At 35.5% G+C, this 21250-nt stretch overlaps 2 protein-coding genes across 2 annotated transcripts in view; both read right to left on the reverse strand.

Annotated features, from left to right (window-relative positions):
• Window positions 1-8230, reverse strand: part of LOC309511716 (rap guanine nucleotide exchange factor 5-like) — a 43305-nt gene extending 35075 nt beyond the window's left edge. Inside the window, exon 1 of the mRNA XM_082186989.1 lies at window positions 7839-8230. The gene's annotated coding sequence lies outside the window, so the exon portion shown is untranslated. The remainder of the gene's footprint in view (window positions 1-7838) is intronic.
• The window catches only part of rapgef5a (Rap guanine nucleotide exchange factor (GEF) 5a), a 69518-nt gene continuing 48656 nt past the window's right edge, over window positions 389-21250 (reverse strand). The window contains exons 12-26 of the mRNA XM_082186947.1: window positions 18453-18531; window positions 18109-18253; window positions 15257-15348; window positions 13400-13430; window positions 13230-13308; window positions 11791-11940; window positions 11598-11695; window positions 10217-10339; window positions 9002-9180; window positions 7649-7739; window positions 6983-7033; window positions 6789-6876; window positions 6594-6658; window positions 6447-6501; window positions 389-3208 (exon numbers count right to left, since the gene is read on the reverse strand). Coding sequence (XP_082043073.1) covers window positions 3090-3208; window positions 6447-6501; window positions 6594-6658; window positions 6789-6876; window positions 6983-7033; window positions 7649-7739; window positions 9002-9180; window positions 10217-10339; window positions 11598-11695; window positions 11791-11940; window positions 13230-13308; window positions 13400-13430; window positions 15257-15348; window positions 18109-18253; window positions 18453-18531 — 1445 coding nt within the window. The 3' untranslated portion in view covers window positions 389-3089. The remainder of the gene's footprint in view (window positions 3209-6446; window positions 6502-6593; window positions 6659-6788; window positions 6877-6982; window positions 7034-7648; window positions 7740-9001; window positions 9181-10216; window positions 10340-11597; window positions 11696-11790; window positions 11941-13229; window positions 13309-13399; window positions 13431-15256; window positions 15349-18108; window positions 18254-18452; window positions 18532-21250) is intronic.

Consider the following 21250-nt stretch of genomic DNA (forward strand, 5'->3'; position numbering starts at 1 on the left):
ACTGATGTCACACTTTCATGGGCATGTGCTCCATAGTTATTCCTAAACTCTGTTTAATGTAGCCTACTGTGTGTGTGTGTGTGTGTGTGTGTGTGTGTGTGTGTGTGTGTGTGTGTGTGTGTGTGTGTGTGTGTGTGTGTGTGTGTGTGTGTGTGTGTGTGTGTGTTGTAAATAAGGATTAAACATTTTTGCTCAGTACTTAAAGTGTTCATTGCTGTTTTCAGGCTAAAACACGCTCCTTTACACCTTGTATGAACTAGTGATTAATAAAGGACCCAGAAGCATTATTCTTAAACATAAATAAAGCTGAATCATGCAAACAAAAGAGGAATTAATGACAGAATTCAGAAAATAGAAAAAAATAATTACAGTAATTTAAGACAGCATGTAATGTTACATAAATCTTTTATTGACATTTGCCTTTAAACATTATTGTAAAAATGCAGGTTATAGAAAAGACGTGTGTGGTTTCTATAGCAACAGACTGTAAATATATTGCTTTGAATCTCTGTGTTTTTTTTTAACATTAAGTCTTATATTCAGAGCATATCTATATTTACATTTGCAGATTACAACAACACCCCATAAATGTTCATAATCTCAGTGGCTTTCTGTCCTGCTTTTGGCGACGGCAGGTCAATCCAGTTTCTTCCCTATTCAAATCCATTCCAGCACAAGATCAGCCACAATCCACAAGCTTTAGGAGAACAGCAAACCTCAAAATACTTCATTTACCCGAGAGAATCTCACAAAAACTGTCAGAAATGACCAAGTTAAGACTCTTATCTGAAGATCTAGTCTGACCAAAGTTAGGGCTAGTCCAGTCTACTTTCTTATGTTACTTAAAGTTATGACCAGTCTTGAGGTAAAAAATGAGATGATTAAATTGTAGGTCATATTTCACCCCAAAATGAAAAAAAAAAAAGAAGAAAAAAATATATATATTTTTTTACAAAACTGCATAAATGTGATTCATACTATTTTATAGTGACATAAATAAAATTAAATAGGTTTGAAGTACCTAATTAAAAATGTCTCGCACTGTGACATTATTTTCATGACAATTAAGCACATTTAAACACACCTTGCAGTTTTGCTTATTGCAAATAATAAAACATAATAACTAAAACATTTACATTTTGAAGCATACATCATGGTAGTATTTGTTGTACTGAATGTAATTTGATAAAATAAAATAAATGTAAACAACAAATAAAATAAAGGATGTTTTTCATTCCTCATGTATGACTCCTCGGGGTGAAATGCGTGACCCAGACATTTTTTTGTGAGATTCACCAAATCATCGGACAGCCAATGTTTTATCATCATCATCATCTCTATCTGTTCTGCACATCTGGAAACATCCCGTCAAACACAAAATAACACAAGTGCTATAGATATATATCAACAAAAGCTCTGTGTCGTCTATCACAGGACGTCCAGGTGAGATGTTCGCACGTCTGTGTCTGTGAACAAAATGTGGCAGTGTGGAAACAGATGAAGCTCAGATTCAGACGTCTGTGGCCTAAAAACTCCGACTCTTTCCTGAGCTCTTCATTTACAAATCCACAATTCCCTTTAATCAAACAAATCGAGAAATCAAGTCATTAACTCAGATTTTAGCATCAAATCCCATTTTAGAAGTAGTTTTGTTCTGTGCACTGGATCGCATCACGTCAGAACAGATCGGGGTTCAAGGCTTTTATAAAACATTTCACAATATTAAAATCCTCTCATATTGCATTGCTCTCCCATAATAGTGCTTGGCACAGAAACGTGTGTTTGCAAATGACCCAACTTATTTATCTTTACATTTACAAACGTATATACATTCTTACACGATAATGTACAAACAAAGATGTAAGTGCAAATACAATATGCATGCATGTCACTTTAAAATCTCTTTAAAACTGAAATGAGTTTCACACCAGAGCTTCAGAATTGCGAATATAAACGACTGTATCCAAACGAGAGCGAGTGAAGGGCAAAAACTGCACGAAACGAACATCTTCAAGAGCCTCGACCACCGAACGGACCAAGAAATAATGACTGTGAAATAATACTGTCAGGTCACTGTAGAAATTACACTTCAGAAAAGCTTCAGTCACGGGCGTGTCGTGGGAAAGACTGGCTGTGTCACATCTGGACTGAGCTCAAACTGGAAACATTAAATAATATGAGAAAACTCAACATCATCATAACAAGATTCAGTAGAAAGTGAGGACTTGGCCCTATATGACATCATCATGACCTTTGACACCAGTTGTGTTTGTTCGTTCAGTCTGAGTTTACACTGTAGGGCCGGGCGATATACGCTTTGTTTATAAAATATCACATATTTATAAAAATGAAGCAACATTGTGATGATTTTATTTGGCCATTGAGTTTCTTCTCTGATTCTTTTCCATGAATCAGTCGAACTGATTCAAATCTCGAGTCTCAGTCTTTTATATGTTAATATTGCTTTTAATATTTATAGATGTGTTGTTTTTTTTCTTGATTTTTACTGTATTTTTCTTCTTACATTAAACATTTTCAGTCTAACTGGCAACAGTTTCTATTTGGTTGAAATTACTAAAAGAAATCAGCCTTCAAATCTATTTCAGAGCAAATATATAAATACTAATAAATACCGAACATGTTCAAAAGGCTGAAAAAAATTATGTTTATATATTATATATAAATCAAAATATTAAAATATCGCCCAGCCCTAACTGTCCAAGTAATAAATTGATATAGCCTATAAATATGGTCCAGAATGCTGGTAGCATTACAACAAAACATCGCTGAAAAGTTTACGCTTTTCCTGTGGAAAACAAGCTTTTATCGACTTCTCGATGATCTATTTTTGACATTAAGAAATAAAGATTTATTCACATCTAGAGAACACAGGCAGACTGATGTCCTGATGTGTTCTCACTCATCTGGCTGTGAAAGAGCTCTGTGACGGAGGAGGAAACACACTAATATCCACTATCAGTGTCCGTTCAGTCAGTGCTGGGAGCTGGAATCGGTGTGTGTGTGTGTGTGTGTGTGTGTGTGTGTGTGTGTGTGTGTGTGTGTGTGTGTGTGTGTGTGTGTGTGAGCTCTCAGACTCGCGGCTCCAGTCTGTGGGACAGTTCAAACAGAGTCTGCTGATTGTCAATGATGTGAAGGTAATGGACACTGGATCGCACCTCAGCGCTGTCACACGGGGAAAGCTCGTTTCCTGGGAAGAGGAGAAATCAATGGAGTTAACGGACTTATTCTCCTCAGTTCTAATGAAGAGAGAGACGATGACCTGAGATAGTAATTACAACTTAATTATCAATACAGACATTTTGCCTGATACAGATAGCTAATAATTAGCAGTGTCTATATATAAATACCTTTTATTTACTTTAAAATGTAAATTCATATTTTTGTGGCTGATCACCAATATGATAGCTGATAAATTTGTACTGTTTTTATAATCAGAATAATAATGATATAAATCACTAAGATGGGCCGATACTGTTATAATAACTCAAATATTGTATATATTTATTAATATACAGTATATATTTAGATATAAGAAACGTAAAGTTTTTTTGGTTATGATTTGGTTGATATTTAGTTTTTTATAATTGCTCTTTATAATTTTAAATAACATTAATTCATTCTCAAGTCAGAAACAATCAGAAAACTTTCTAAAACTATTTTTTAGATTGCAGCACAAATAAAACACAGCAAACATACAGTAGCAATTACAAAAACAAAAAAATATTGAAAATGATAAAAAAATATAAAATACTGTATTCTTGTAGTTAGCATATAAACGAAAATATGCAAAAAATATTATATATATTTATAATATATTTAATATTACTATATTAAAGGACAAGTTCGGTATTTTACACTTAAAGCCCTGTTTACAGATCGTATCTGATGAAATAGAACGGTTAAGATTAAAATTTGGACACATGCTGCTGTCCCGAGAATTTTAGGTTTATTTCGCTTTTGTGGACCTATTTTGCCAAACGCGTCACACCCGTGATTCTTCCGTTGAGAGCTTGAATAATAGACACTCCAGCCCAGTTGGTGGCGATAATGCACCTTTGCCAATTGCAAGCAAACCACGGGCATTTCATTGAATACACAGAAGAAGCAGAAGAAGAAGCGGCGGAGTAATACCGTAAAGGTGCTGCGGTCTCACAGCAAGTCAATGGAGTTGGACAAAAACTACGATAAAACCTGTTGGAATGCATCTTTTTCAGCGATTTTTGAGTGAACATATCAGTGAACACCCCCTGACCACTCGGTGAGTTTCACGTCTTTGTAAACGAAAGTTTAATGTGTTTTTAGGACGGAATCTTCCAGTGCATATAGACAACCATTGTGGGGGTGGGGGGGGGGGGGGGGGGGGAAGCGAAATAAACCTAAAATTCTCAGGACAGCAGCATGTGTCCAAATTTTAATCTTAACCGTTCTATTTCATCAGATACGATCTGTAAACAGGGCTTTAAGTGTAAAATACCGAACTTGTCCTTTAAACAAAAATAATCTGCGTCTGTCATAAAAACAGCATTATTATATTTTAATAATAAAATATAAACTAAAATAACTAAATGATTACAGATATACAGATAGCTGATAATTAGCAGCTTATGATAATAAATAAACATATTATATTTATAATTATTATTTATTACCTTGCATATTTGCATATTTTTATGTGATACCAATATGATAGCTGATAAATTTGTACTGTTTTAATAATACACTCACCTAAAGGATTATTAGGAACACCATACTAATACTGTGTTTGACCCCCTTTCGCCTTCAGAACTGCCTTAATTCTACGTGGCATTGATTCAACAAGGTGCTGAAAGCATTCTTTAGAAATGTTGGCCCATATTGATAGGATAGCATCTTGCAGTTGATGGAGATTTGTGGGATGCACATCCAGGGCACGAAGCTCCCGTTCCACCACATCCCAAAGATGCTCTATTGGGTTGAGATCTGGTGACTGTGGGGGCCATTTTAGTACAGTGAACTCATTGACATGTTCAAGAAACCAGTTTGAGATGATTCGAGCTTTGTGACATGGTGCATTATCCTGCTGGAAGTAGCCATAAGAGGATGGGTACATGGTGGTCATAAAGGGATGGACATGGTCAGAAACAATGCTCAGGTAGGCCGTGGCATTTAAATGATGCCCAATTGGCACTAAGGGGCCTAAAGTGTCCCAAGAAAACATCCCCCACACCATTACACCACCACCACCAGCCTGCACAGTGGTAACAAGGCATGATGGATCCATGTTCTCATTCTGTTTACGCCAAATTCTGACTCTACCATCTGAATGTCTCAACAGAAATCGAGACTCATCAGACCAGGCAACATTTTTCCAGTCTTCAACTGTCCAATTTTGGTGAGCTCGTGCAAATTGTAGCCTCTTTTTCCTATTTGTAGTGGAGATGAGTGGTACCCGGTGGGGTCTTCTGCTGTTGTAGCCCATCCGCCTCAAGGTTGTGCGTGTTGTGGCTTCACAAATGCTTTGCTGCATACCTCGGTTGTAACGAGTGGTTATTTCAGTCAAAGTTGCTCTTCTATCAGCTTGAATCAGTCGGCCCATTCTCCTCTGACCTCTAGCATCAACAAGGCAACAGGACTGCCACATACTGGATGTTTTTCCCTTTTCACACCATTCCTTGTAAACCCTAGAAATGGTTGTGCATGAAAATCCCAGTAACTGAGCAGATTGTGAAATACTCAGACCGACCCGTATGGCAACCATAACCATGCCACGCTCAAAATTGCTTAAATCACCTTTGTTTCCCATTCTGACATTCAGTTTGGAGTTCAGGAGATTGTCTTGACCAGGACCACACCCCAAAATGCATTGAAGCAACTGCCATGTGATTGGTTGATTAGATAATTGCATTAATGAGAAATTGAACAGGTGTTCCTAATAATCCTTTAGGTGAGTGTATAATCAGAATAATAATGATATAAAACACTAAGATTGGCCGATACTATTATAATAACTGAAATATTATATATATTTATTAATATACAGTATATAACCAGAGATTAGAAATGGTTCAAGGAACAAAACCATGAACCAAAATCCCTTTAAACTGTTTCAGAGTGAAAACATTAAAACATTATTTTTAAATGCTGGTAACTGGTTAATAATGTTATTTTGTTCTGATCATTTTTCACTAAACCAAAGACCAAGTTTTTTTTCCAATTACATTTAGCAAATATTATTTAGCAAAACATCTGCATAAAAATACAGTTTCTGCTCAGAATGCCCAAAACATCACTTAAAATCCCTGATATTAAGGCATAATGTGTGTTTATATTAATCAAACCTTATGGAATATCAACCATGTGATGCTTTCATTCTGATTTGTAAAAACATGACATGTGTAGGCTAAATGATGTTTGTGATTGGACACTCGACAGGAGGAAACACTGACCTGTCTGATCAGTCTGACAGTGGCGAATGAGTCGGACGGTGTCGGCTATCATGTGCTGAAAACACACACACACACACACACACACACATCAACAACACATCTCAGTGAAGATAACACATCTGAAGCCTGTCGATCACGGACACTCACCAGCTTCTCGAAATTCACCAGATTATCATGAAATGTTTTGTTCCCCTCATGGATGAAGGTTATATCTGAAAACCAACAGAGATCACAACATCACGAGACCAAGAAACAAATCACTGGCCATGCGATGTATGTGTGTGTGGTGTATGTGAGTGGTTGTGACATCACTTCCTGTCCACCAGCGGGCGGCTCCTGTACCTTTGAGCAGCAGAGGCATGAAGGGTATTTTGGGCGGCTTCATCTTCTTGAAAGCGTCTCTGTAGGCTTTGTGATTCATGGATGGATCCTGAGGAAGAAGACGGATGAATCTCTTTATGATCATATGTTGACATGGAATCAAAATCAGCCATATTTAAGTTTGTTTTATGTTTATATGACTGGGTTTGACGTACCGTCAACAGCTCAAGTTCAGAGAAAAGCTTCTTGAATTTTCCGGGAACTTTCTGCAGGAAAGAGAGCGACAGAAACTGATGAACAGGAAAGTCATCGTCTTGTTTAAAGTCTCCATCAAATCAAAATGGACAATTCTTATTTTATTAATGGAGTATTGCAGTGTTTATTATAAATGATTTATCAGTGCACATCATTCTTTTTTTAATTCATGTGCCGTCGTGATCTTGCATATCTTCTCTTCTCTGATGATGTGGGCGGGGCAACCTGTCACTCACATGAGATCAGCCAATAGCAAACCACAACCATCCAATCAATTCCCAATGGGCGAAATCAAGCCCCGCCCACATTTGTTCTTGATCCAATAGGGCAGAAAAGACTATTGCAGCTTCGGTTTCATGCTGACTTTTGTATCGTTAACTCGTTCACCCTTAAACTGTGTTCAAACCAGAGCAACGATGAATCCTCAAATCTCTATAGTTGTGCTGGTTGGTCCAAACTGTATATTAAACATCATTAATCATTGCATATTCTGTGATTTTGCCTCTGTTCACTGTTCGCATGGAGAGACCAATTGTTTGTGAAGTAAACGAGTGTCATCATCATCACAGCTGGTTAGTACAGGGTGAGCATGTGTAGAAGTGTGTGAAGTGTGTGAAGTGTTTTACCTCCCACGTCTGGTTGAGCCGGCTGACGGCTGCGGTGTTTAAACCCATGATGATGGCAAACGAGGAGTTCAGGTTCCTGTGCGCTTTACAGCTGAAACACACACACACACACACACAGACACACACACACACGAGTCAGTCGCTGCCTTCCAGACACACAGAGTTTAAGCACCCACACAGATACCAGAACCTCTCTGACTGACTAATAAAGATATTAACCGCACATAATCTGTTCACACAGTCTGTTCACTGAGCGGCGGATGCATGTGACACACACACACACACACACACACACACACACACTGACGGGTAAAAACGGACACTGACAAACTTTGGTTTATGGAATCTTAATCATATCTAGATTTTTTTGAGTCTGACAAACATCAGGTAAAGTATTTTTGGCACGGAGAGACCATACATTTATATAAGTTATAAACCAAAATATAAATATTTTAGTTTATAACTTAAATACCATTAACTCATTCTCAAGTCAGAAACAATTAGAAAACTATAATACATTTTCAAACAAATAAATATGCAAACATTTAGAATAAAAGCAAAAAAACAGCAAATACAACAACAAAAAATATTGGAAATGATAATAATATAAAATATTGTATTCTTCTAATCAAATAATAACATAAACTAAAATATGAAAATATATATATATATATATATATATGTGTATATTTGTATTATTATTCTATATTTGTAATATATAATTTTATTATACACAAGAATAACCCATATATGCCTCAAAAAGTATTATTATATTTTAAAATATATTTAAAATATATAAATATAAAAATACAATTTATTTAAAATAATTAAATAAAATGTAATATATCAATATTTTTTTATTAAACATATGAATAATCAGTATCTGTCAGAAAACGTTGGAAATATTGTTGTAATGATAAAACATAAACTAAACTAATAAAATATTTAATATATTAAATAAATCAATATTATTTTATCAAACAAAACAATCAGTATCTGACTATCTGTCATAAAATCCAATATTATTTTTAATAATAAAATATAAACTAAAATAGTAAACTAAAATATTTTTAAATATTTAAATATTATTTTATTAAATTTAAAAACAATCACTATATGTCTTAAAGCAGTATTATATTGTTTTAATAATAATAAAAATATAAACTAAACTAATAAGATGTTTTACATTTTTAATATATCATTTTATTATCAGTCATAAAAAGCGGGACTGGTTGATCAAAGCAAAGCTGCATATTCCAGTGTGCGTTCTGATTCATGTCTGTGAAATAACCTGTATTTAATACTTGAGTACAGACGTGGATCCTGACAAACACACTCGGAGCGGAGACTCACTGAGCAGCGATCTTGATGAACTTCTTGAGCAGCTGGACTCGTTTCCCGAGCGAGGGGCACAGCAGCACCTCTGACATCACCCACTGCTGGACCTCGTTACAGCGCTGCAGCAGGAACTCTAGCGCCACCGTGTGGCCAGTGCTGGCCTGACGACTGAACGTGTAGAAGATCAGCTCTTGCTGAGAGAGAGAGAGAGAGAGAGAGAGAGAGAGAGAGAGAGAGAGAGAGAGAGAGAGAGAGAGAGAGAGAGAGAGAGAGAGAGAGAGCATCATCACACAGGCTCCTCATCTGCTGATACATGTGTCCATGTGTGGTTTAAAAGAGCAAATGTGCAATATCTTTCAAAAGTTTGGGGTCAGTACGATTTTTTTAAAAGAAATTAATACGTTTAATCAGCAAGGACGCATTAAATTGATCAAAAGTGACAGTAAAGACTTTTATAATGTTACAAAAGATTTATATTTTAGGTAAATGCTGTTCTTTTGAACTTTCTATTCATTAAAGAATCCTGAAAAAAAAAAAACTGTATCACGGTTTCCCAAAAAAATATGAAGCAGCAGCACAACCATTGATTCATTTTCACTATTGATAATAATAAATGTAAGCATATTACAATGATTTCTGAAGGATCATGTGACACTGAAGACTGGAGTAATTATGCTGAAAATTCAGCTTTGATCACAGGAATAAATTACAGTTTAACATTATTCAAATAGAAAACAGTCATTTTGAAATTGTAATAATATTTCACAATATCAATGTTTTTACTGTATTTTTTATCAAATAAATGCAGCTTTGGTGAGCAGAAGAAACTCTTTCAAAAACATTAACAATTCCTATCGACCCCAAACCTCTGAACGGGAGTGTAATATCTTAAAAACATTTTAGAAACATTCCATTTCATTATGGGAATGTTTTTGGAAGAGTTATTGTGTAAATGATTAAAGGATGTTCTTTTAAAGCAGAACATTGTAAAAACTCCAATATGAGCTTCATGTTTAAAGGACATAAGAACGTTTAACAAATATTAATGCCATCATAAGTATTAGTCATTGAGGTTTAAGATTAAAAACAACATAAGCTCTACGGACAGCATCTCTGGCCCACAGCCGATCACCACAGACTATCATTTCAACTCGTTCCTCTACATAACAACTAACAGAAGTCATGTTGGGTTCATGTGAACATCATGTCCTGCTGTGACAGAAGCTTCACCTCATGGATGGAGTTGAAGAGATTCCACTCGAAGTTGGTGAGAGCCACGGCGACGTCCCACGTGTTGATCCCCAGCAGTCTGACCGGCTTCTGTCCCAACTCAGGACATTCAGTCAGAGGCGGCTGAGACACACACACACACACACACACCATCACAGAAGAGCACTCAGTTTTTACTTATGGAAAATATTAAAGGCATAGTTCCTAATATGTATGTAAGATTCTTCTTGTGGCTTGCAAAAAAAACTATAACTAGGAATTGGCTTGAAAATACTACTTTGAAGTGTAAACAATGGTTTGGAATTAGTGAAGAAATCCTGTTTATGGAAGAACTTACACTAAAGATGAAAAAAGTGCTTTCAAAATGGACTGGGAAAAGTGGTTGATATATAAAAAATGTAAAGACATCCTCAGCTAAGCAAACAGGAATTGTTATAGGAATGGTTCTGGGGGGGGTTTTTTGTGTGTGTTTTTTTTATTTTATTTTTTAAGTGGGGGGGTCAGTACTTATATTTATAGGTATGTATGTATATGTTCATTGATATTTAAGAATATGTGCTGATATGTATTTATAAGTATATACAGCTGTGTAAGCTATATGTGACCCTGGATCACGTCACCAGTCACGAGTCGCACGGGTATATTTGTGGCAATAGCCAACAATACATAGCCTGACTACGTCAGACTTCGTACTTCCGCTCAATTTCAGTTCGCTTCTGTACTCAGTCTGAGATAGCGACCTATCTCTCTGTTTTCCTCCGGCCTCAAAACAGCCGGCCAATCAACGAACAGAGGGCGGGCTGAGAGCTGTGACGTAGACGCTGATTGTACCATGGATGCGTAGATTTACTTCACATAATCTGCAAAAGTAGTTCACAGCCATGTTCACTCCGGTATTTCGCTCGATGGTTTTGTTTTCGCATCATACATGTGTTTACAGTGGAAGTTCGATGCGGCTGAACAGGCGCTAACACACGTCATAACCAAACGTTATGTGATTGGCTTACGGGTAACCAATGATTTTAAACTTCAGACAAGCGTAAATATATAAAACATTTATTTTTGTGAGTGAATGCTGCACAATCGCGAACATAAATGGACAACTTTAAAGGAGATTTTCTCAATGTTTCGATTTTTTTGCACCCTCAGATTCCAGATTTACAAATCTCACAAACCACACATCAATGGAAAGCTTATTTATTCAGATTTTAGATTATGCACTGTATAAATCTCAATTTAAAAAATGTATATTTAATACCCTTGTGACTGGTTTTGTGGTCACATATTTGATATGTATATGCATTTTTCATTTAATATTGTTTTTACTTTGATTGTTAATTGGTCGAACACAAATACACAGTAAAGTTGAGAGTTGTTCTACCAGGATCTCGCTGAGGTCTCTCCGACAGGCGATCAGTCTGCCCGGCGCCACCAGAGACTCGGGATAAATACTGTCGTGAGGCTGAAGGACACGCTGCTCTGTGACACAGGAGAGAGAGAGGAGAGAGAGTGAATGTGTGTGTGTGTAGATGTGTTTACGGTTCTGTCTGAGTCGTGTGTGTGTGTGTATGAACCTCCGCTGTACGTCTGGACCGTCAGCATCATGTCGTCTTCAGATCTGTCCATCCGCTGAGCCACGATGTGCAGAAGCTCCTGAGCCACGACTGAAGGCTTCACACGCATGCTGAGATACGAGTCACAGCTCACGTACACACGACACATCACTGACACACACACACACACACACACACACACACACACACACACACACAGAGAGAGAAAGAGATTTTAATCAGTGAATCTCATGAACACTGTAAAAAATATGTCTGGATTCATTTCACCCCAAAGTCAAAAGATGAAGCAGTTACATTTATATATTTTATATTCAATTATATTCCTTTTACATGCATATATTATATTAAAAAAATATTATTTAAATATTATTATTTATTTAAATATGTTTTTCCATAAAGAAAATGTAGTTCTGTTAATCTATAATTTTTTATCAATTATACTTTATTTACATTTATATTTTAATACATTTATATTTGCAAAAAAGAAAATGAAGTACTATTACTGTTTTTCAAAAAAAAGAAATCAGTTATTATATTTTATTTTGATTTACATTATGTTGCATTAAAATTAATAAAATATTATATATAATAAATGTTTTTTTGCACAAAGACAATTTTGCTATATTATGACGTTTGTTTTGCAGTACAACATTTTTTTTCATTGACAATTATCTATACTGCAATGCAAAAATATATAATTTAACAATTTAATATGCAAAATGATATACAATATATAAAAATAATTATTTATATAAATAAATTAAATACAAATAGGTGAGGTTTTGCCCTACAATCAAAACAAAAATTAAAAAAGAAAAGAAAATTAATATATTATTAATATTCATATATGTGTGTGTGTGTGTGTGTGTGTCCGTGTGTATGTGTCTATGTAAGTGTGTGTGTGTGTGTGTACATGTCTGAGTGTGTGCGTGTACATGTGTGTGTGAGTGTGTGTGTGTGTGTGTGTGTACATGTCTGAGTGTGTGTGTGTGTACATGTGTGTGAGTGTGTGTGTGTGTGTGTGTGTACATGTCTGTGTGTGTGTCTGTGTGTGTGTGTGTGTGTGTGTGTGTGTACATGTCTTGAGTGTGTGTGTGTGTACATGTCTGAGTGTGTGTGTGTGTACATGTCTGAGTGTGTGTGTGTGTACATGTCTGAGTGTGTGTGTGTGTACATGTCTGAATGTGTGTGTGTGTGTACATGTGTGTGTGTGTGTACATGTGTGAGTGTGTGTGTGTGTGTACATGTGTGTGTGTGTATACAACAGACAGATATATACTTTCCTCATGACATTTATCCCAAAACGTAGAGTTTATATATTTAAATGTATTATTTTTCAAGCACTGTCAGAGATATTTACACCTAAACTCTGTGTGTGTAGAGTATGTTCTGTTAAATGTGTGCAGAAAGGAATCCCACAGCACGAGAGGACTGATTACCGTCTCTGGTCTCGACTGGAGACCCGCGGAGAGGAACACAGTTCTCCTTCAGGCTCAGCTGCTGGTACAGCACTTTATTCTGGAACCACAGACAGTGTCTTTACTCACAATACAAACCAGGTTTAGCATTTTCATTGTTTGGTCATTTATTTGTATTTTTTTTCTCTCACCTTTTGGTGTGGAGAGTAGTCGTCCATCGTACTGTGGGAAAACGGGGAGAAATATCTTAGAGACACATTAGGAGACACGCATGTGTGTTGAACTGTGAGTCTGACAGTGGATAGAGAACTGAGATGTTGAACTGTGAGTCTGACAGTGGATAGAGAACTGAGAGACGAGAGATTCAACACTTCTGTCAGAGACGTGTGGGCCAGCTGTCTCCTGTGAGACTCCTCTCTCGCTCTACATCTATCCATCTGAAGAGTGACGCTCTCACCGGAAGCCAAAGACATCACTGTGTCTGAGAGAAGTTTTGTTTTAACAGGAAAACAGCAGGAATCATTTTCTCATCCCTCATTTCAACACAAAACCTTTCGGAGGAGAATAAAACGCTCACTTTATTATTTTTTTCCTGTGACAAATGTGACCCTTGAAGATATTTTGTAAATTTCCAACCATAAATATATAAAACATTTATTTTTGTGAGTGAATGCAGCGAATCGTGAACATAAATGAACAACTTTAAAGGAGAAATTCTCAACGTTTCGATTTTTTTTTGCACCCTCAGATTCCAGTTTTTCAAATAGTTGTATCTCGGCCAAAATATTGTCCTATCCTAACAAACCACACATCAATGGGAAGCTTGTTTATTCAACTTTCAGATTATGTATAAATCTCAATTTCAAAAAATGTACCCATGTGACTGGTTTTGTGGTCCAGGGTCACAAATGTAAGATGATTGGGTTCAGAAGTTGCTCCTCTAGAGCTCAGGAGACTCAAACATCAATTTTGTCTCAAATGTTTCTCCCAAAGTCCAATAAAAGAAATGAAAATAGACACAAATGAAGCAGTTATTGTCATACAGTTAGAGTATATAGAGCTATATGTACAGCTCAGAATAATTAAGTTGAACAGGAGTTAAACAGCTCAGATTGGTCTTTGGGAGAATTTAAAGAGAATTCATTAATGAGATTTCTGACTTTGGATTGCAGACTTTGTTGTTTTAAGCCAATCTGAGAACAATTTGAAACATTGTTGAGATCTTTTCTGAAACTTTAAAAGAGACGCGAGAATGGTGTGTTTCTCGGGTCAAAAGTAGGAAAACTCAAACAAAAGTGACAATCTGATTACATTGCTCTCCTGGACAAATAATTGAGATATTAAAGATGTTCAAATGTACTTGATGAGAAGTGTTTGAGTTCATACTGACATCACTGACTTTTATTGAAAAATCTGAGCACAGTTTGAGACATTATCGAGATCTCTTATGAAGAGAGATAGAGCACAAAAGAAACTCAAACAAAAGACTAAATTTAATCTCATTACTGTCCAGGAGACACATTTAAATTAAACTTGAGAAGTGTTTGCGTCCATACTGAGATCTCTGACTTTTATATCCAAATATGAGCACAGTTTGAGACAACACACCCAATTACCCTTCTGCCGCTCGGGGAGCCAATCAGAGTGAGCACAGCGTAACTCCGCCCCTCACGGCAGTCATAACTACACCTCCGAGTCCCTCACCTCATTTAGTGGGATTACGAACATACGCCTGCCAAACCCTGAGGATGAGCAGCGGGAGGATCCGGCCCGAACGGGAACGTGTCCATGCTAAGCTCAATTCACTCGGGCTAAGCTGATGAACTGACGAACGTAAGGAGCTCAAAGAGAGCCACGGGATGTGTGTGTGTGTGTGTGTGTGTGTGTGTGTGTGTGTTCATCTGCATTCGCTTTACTTGTAAGGGCCACATCTGTCAAAATGTCCTTCCAGATAACCTGCTAAAACTGATTATTGAAGAAGTTCAAGTGATCTTCACTACTCAAATTATGTCTCAATTAAGATTAAAAATGGCAAATGTGAGACTCACTGTCTCCGGCGCAGAAGCTTCTGGAACTCCTTCAGGTCCTTCTCCAGCGTGGGGAACTCATAAACGTCCTCCAGCACGTATCGATACAGAGACTGCAGGAACACACCATACATTTATATTAGTGGATTGATCGATTAGTGGATGTTTGGGAATTTTTAATTTTCAGAATCAGCCAATGACGTTTCCCAATTGGATGATTATACTTCAACAGCAGAACCGCCTACTATGATGATATACTATATTAAGTAATAGCATAATACAAAACGCAACAACAATAAAAAATCAATAACAACTCTATCATATATTCTTTCTTAAATACTCTTGAATAAGATTTAATGTGAAAGATTTAAATATATGGCCATCGCACATTGAATATTATTAAATAAAGATCTACTCAACAGTTACCAGTGGTATTTTAGTACTATTTATATACTATTATATAATTTATAAATGTTTTGAATTAGCTTTTATTTTTATACTTTTATTTGTAATTTTAATTTTAGTTCAGGTTTTAGTCATTTTGTTATGTCCTTTTATGATTTATATTAGTTTTATTTTATTTATTTTAATTATTCTTTCATTTTAATATTTTGATCTAATATTTATATTTTGTTTTATTTCAGCTGTATTTCAATTAACATTTTTTTTGTTATAATACTGCCAGTTACAGGTTTTAAAAAAAAAAAAAATATATATATATATATATATATATATATATATATATATATATATATATATATAAAAGCAGAATTCTGTGGGAAAACACATCTGGGTGGCGACCGGATGTGTGTATATGAGAGACTGTGTGTTTTTGCACGGGCACTTGACCTTGCATCCATGCTGGGTAGTAAAGGGAAGATTTATTACCCAGCATGCACTGGGAATGTGTGTTATAATGGTGTACACTCCCTCAATGCATGCTGGATAATGTCAGTACACAGATACAGTGAGGAAACAATGTACTTTCACTGTTTCAATGCTGTAAAACAACAGCACCTACATCCACATTCATGCACACACACACACACACACACACACACACACGCACACATCATGTGCATCTGTTCTTAGCGTTTGATGGAATGTGAATGTTTTTGAGCGTGGTGTGTGTCGTGTGTGTAATTGAGCCGGTAACATGGAGCGTCCGCTGTGAGTGTGTCTGACCCATCACCCGCCCCCCCCCCAATTCTGCCTGTTACCAGGCAACTATCACCTGGGAAACGCTCCATGTAATGATCTATACGGCGACCGTGAAACATCCTCGTCACTGCAATGACACTACGGTTGCCATGGAAACACTGCGTGAGCGTGTGTGTGAGTGGGTGGAGACAAAAGCAGGTAAGAACAAGATGTACATTTGTGCTGCGTGTGTTGTGTGTGTGTGTGTGTGTGTGTGTGTGTGTGTGTGTGTGTGTGTGTGTGTGTGTGTGTGTGTGTGTGTGTGTGTGTGTGTGTGTGTGTGTGTTTGTGTGTGTGTGTGTGTGTGTGTGTGTGTCTCTCTAATCTCCTGAAGATGACAGACTGAAATCTTTCAAACATCGACACACAAAAACATCTACATACTACACAACACACAGTTTCAGAGAACACATGGTTAGTGCTTTAAATGACGCTTGAAGTGTGTTTTCTGAAGTGTTTTCATCTGCATGCGGCCTTGAGCAACGAGCAGAAGGGAGAAAATATGTTTTCTGGACTGAACATGTGAAAAGCCATTAAACACACTCAAGTCCTGACATGAGGCCGAGACGATCCCTGAGGAGAAGCCGTGAGTGTGTGAGTCACCGGCGCTAAACTAAACTAGCAAACACACAGAGTGAGAGTTTAACACAATCACAGATCATCACAACACATTTCACTGCAGGTTCAGGCAACTAAATGCTTCTTATAGTTACTGACAGCCTTGACACTTTTAAAAAAAATAAAAAAATATTACATAAATATTAATGTATTTTTTTTTTTATTGTTTTGAGTAAATATGTAAAATAAAAGGTAGATATTTTACTGACAGTCTTAAAAATATTTTTTTTAAATACTAAAATATTATATAAATATAAAAATATAATTTATATAACAATTTTATTTATTTATTAATTATATAATATAATATAATAAGTTTTTAATTTAGAGTACATATTTTGTAAAAAACTTGTGGAAATTTTACAGAGACACTTGAATAAAAATATTTTAAATATTAAAATATTACAGATATCATTTTAATGATGAATAATTTTAATTTTGAGTAAATATGTAAAATACAGGTAGAAATTCTACTGACAGTCTTAAATAAAAAATAAAAAAAATACTAAAATATTAAATAAATATATAAATACAATAATTTGAGTAAATATTGCGTAAATCAACTTGTAGAAATTTTACAGATAGACTTGAATACAAATATTTTAAATATTAAAATATTGTATAAATGTAAAAATATTAAATGTGTTTTTTAGTAAATATTGTGTAAAATTGGTAGCAATTTCAGCGGCAGTCTTGAAAAAAATATATTTTTAAATATTATATAAATGTGTATATAACAAATGTATATATATATATATAATGTTGAATAAATATTTTGTAATATAACCGTTCATTTTTCACCTCTTAGCTTTTGTTAAATGATCAGCATTACATTGATCATTGGTCATTGGTCATTGGTCACTGGTCACTGGTCACTGGTCGTGCTGCTTTCGTATCTGCTTTTGAAAACGCATCAGATGACCAATATTGAGACCAACACAGCAACAGCAGCAGAAGACGGACGGTTTACCCAGTTTTTAAATCACATCCGTAATACTTCCATCACACAGATTCCACTCATAAAAGCTATACATGGACTATATCAGTGTTATCACCTTCATGAAGAGTTTGACGTTCTCCTCCTCTCGCAGGAAGTCCTTGTAGAGAGTGCTCCACTGGGAGACCAGGTGCAGGACCTTCCTCTTCCTGAAGAGGGCCTCCTTTCCTTCCTCCTTCCCTCGGGAGCGCTTCGTACAGTAGGTGAGATCTGGTTAAAGACTCATAACAGACTCTCTGTGCAAACCACATCGACTGAATCCACACACACACACACACTTCAGGCCTTTATGTGCGACTATAGCAAGGCCATACTGATTAACTATATAACATACACAATATATCTGCATCTGGCATTTCACAAGCATGCATGTGAGCACACTGCAGTGATGGGGAAGGATATTGTCCCAGCAGGGCTTGGCAGAGCTCACTGGTGGACATGAAGACCAGATACGTCAACAAGAAGTCGTCCAGAAGCATTTCTGAAAGACAAACGCACAGTAACACATGATGGACCACCGCATCCAGACAGACTAATGCTGTTCCCATCATCAGCAGATATTAGCACAATTAAGCAGACCGTCAGCTGATCTACAGCTCACTCTCCTGGAAGGCATGTTTAATGAGAACTTTAATGAGATTCATGAACGTGGGGTTAATTAGTGTTGTTTGATGAGGCAGGCGTCACTATTACTAGTGCTCATACTAGGGGTTAGTGATCTGAACAAACCCCTGACGCTACGCACTGAACCGTAGAGTTTCTTGTTGAGGAAATGTGTCATGTTACTTTATATATATTTGTTTTATAAATATATTTATATATACTGTTTTATTTTGAGCAGATATTGTGTAAAATACCGAAAGAGTATTGTATTGTCAAAATATTATACAAAATATACTTATAATTCTTTTATTGTTGTTTTTAAACACTGGTAGAAATTGTATTGACAGTACCAAAAAAAAAAACACACAAAAAAACATTACAATATTACATAAATATAACAATATAAATAACAAAAACTATTTTAATTTTGAGTAAATATTGTGTAAATATTTTCTCACAGTCCTAAATATATATATATATATATATATATATATATTTTACTATTTAATATATACATAGATATAGACAGCCTTAAATAAGAAAAAAAAAAACAAGAAAAAAATAACATATACAATATATATATATATATATATCGTAGAAAAAATTAAATGTAAAAAAAAAAAAAAAAAAAAAAAAAAAGAACTGAGTAAATATTTTGTAATACTGGTAGAAATTTTACTGGCAGTAATAAAATCTAATTTAAAATATTCAAACCACAAAGACTTTCTGCACTGCATTCCTCTAAAGCCCACAAACCCCTTCTTCATCTCCCTTCATCCTTTCTGTTTGTCTTCTCTGCGTCTGCTGATAAATATTCATTTCCATTTTTATCATCGACTGCCTGTGCTAACAGAACGCCGGCCCACAATCCATCGCTCTATGTTCACCGACTGCTGAGAGACAGACCCGAATAACAGTCAGAAGACGCAGGAGGGATGAAATGTGTGAAGTATACAGTGACTTTCAGAGAGGTCACAGTCAAAACCAAACGCTTGATCACTCTGTCTAACTCAACTCAAACTGGCTTTAGACGCTTCTAATAATAATAATAATAATAATTCATTACATTTATATAGCGCTTTTCTCAACACTCAAAGAGCTTCTAGCACAGTTAGCCAATCGCGTACTATATGGAGTTCATTTCATACTAAAAACGAACGTATTTGTGATATGTAAATCTATTGAAAAACTGCCAGAATTTAGATGATTTATGATGATCTTAACAAAATAAAAATATTCATTCTGAAAATGAAAACATTTTCTGTTAGGATCATCATAAATCATCTACATTCTGTCAATTATCACTTTTATGTATATATATATATATATATATACAAAATATTTTTCAATTTTACTAACATTTTTACTAACTCTAAAACATTAAAATATTACATAAATATAAAAATGTAAATAACTTTTTTTATATAAATACTGTTTTATTTTGAGCAGATATTGTGTAAAATACTGATAATAAATTCAACCCACTTGCAAAGAAAATTTCTAAATATTATACATAATATACTTATAATTCTTTTATTGTTTTTAAACACTGGTAGATATTGTACATTACTATTTTACATAAATATAACAATATGAATAACAAAAACGTTTTTAATTTTGAGAAAATATTGTGTAAAATACTGAGGTTCTTCTCGTCAGTGAAGATATGCACTATGACTGATAGGGATGCACCAAAATAAAAAATTTGGCCGATACGATAACCAATAATTTGTTATATTTGAAAGCCAATAACCGATATATTGGCCGATAAATCTGAATCCAAAATTTTATATAATTTTTTAGAGCCTGATTACAAAAACAAAAGTCTCACCATTAAAAGCCTCGTCCCAAGCACACAATTGTAATTATTATAATTCTCATTATAATTGTATGTAACCTATATGACGGACTTGCGCTGCACGTGTTGCACTTGAATGTATTTTCCTTTTCGAAGTGATTTCAATCATATTTCAAGAAATCATCAAAACCATCATGATGAACAGTGCGCATTTAAAAGAAATAATCCATTATTTATCGGCTTTAATGTATCGGCAACATTTTCTTATCGGGTCGATACCGATAACATTGCAAATTAACATATATCGGCTGATACCGATCTGGTGGCCGATATATCATGCATCCCTAATAACTGACTTTTGAATCAAAATTCTACATGGTTACAGAAACGATTAAAGTTTCAGTTCTGTATAAATAGCTATTTTTTAATACCCCCATATGGAGATGGTTCAAGGTTTAGTTCTTGCAGTCAGACTGACCCTTAAAAGCTCTCCTTTACATCAAATATGAGTTTGCAACAGCCAAGAAAGGAAAAGCAACTGGATTTTTGCCTCATTCGTAGTCATAATGATAAAATTCACACCTCTTTCTCCTAAAAATACCACTGATGCCTTGTGCTTCTCTGAACTGCTGGTTTCCCGCCGGGAGAGCAGAAACACGAAGTCTCTGAACAATTATCACTGAACACTGACGCAGGTCTGAACACAAACACTGACTCAGAGTCTGGAGAAATGATACACCGTTTGACATTTTACACCGCTCTAGGCGAAGCACGGCGAGTCGGGTCAATCTAATACCAG

This window comes from Leuciscus leuciscus, assembly GCF_965113295.1.
Source record: "Leuciscus leuciscus genome assembly, chromosome: 12".
Classification (NCBI taxonomy): Eukaryota; Metazoa; Chordata; class Actinopteri; order Cypriniformes; family Leuciscidae; genus Leuciscus; species Leuciscus leuciscus.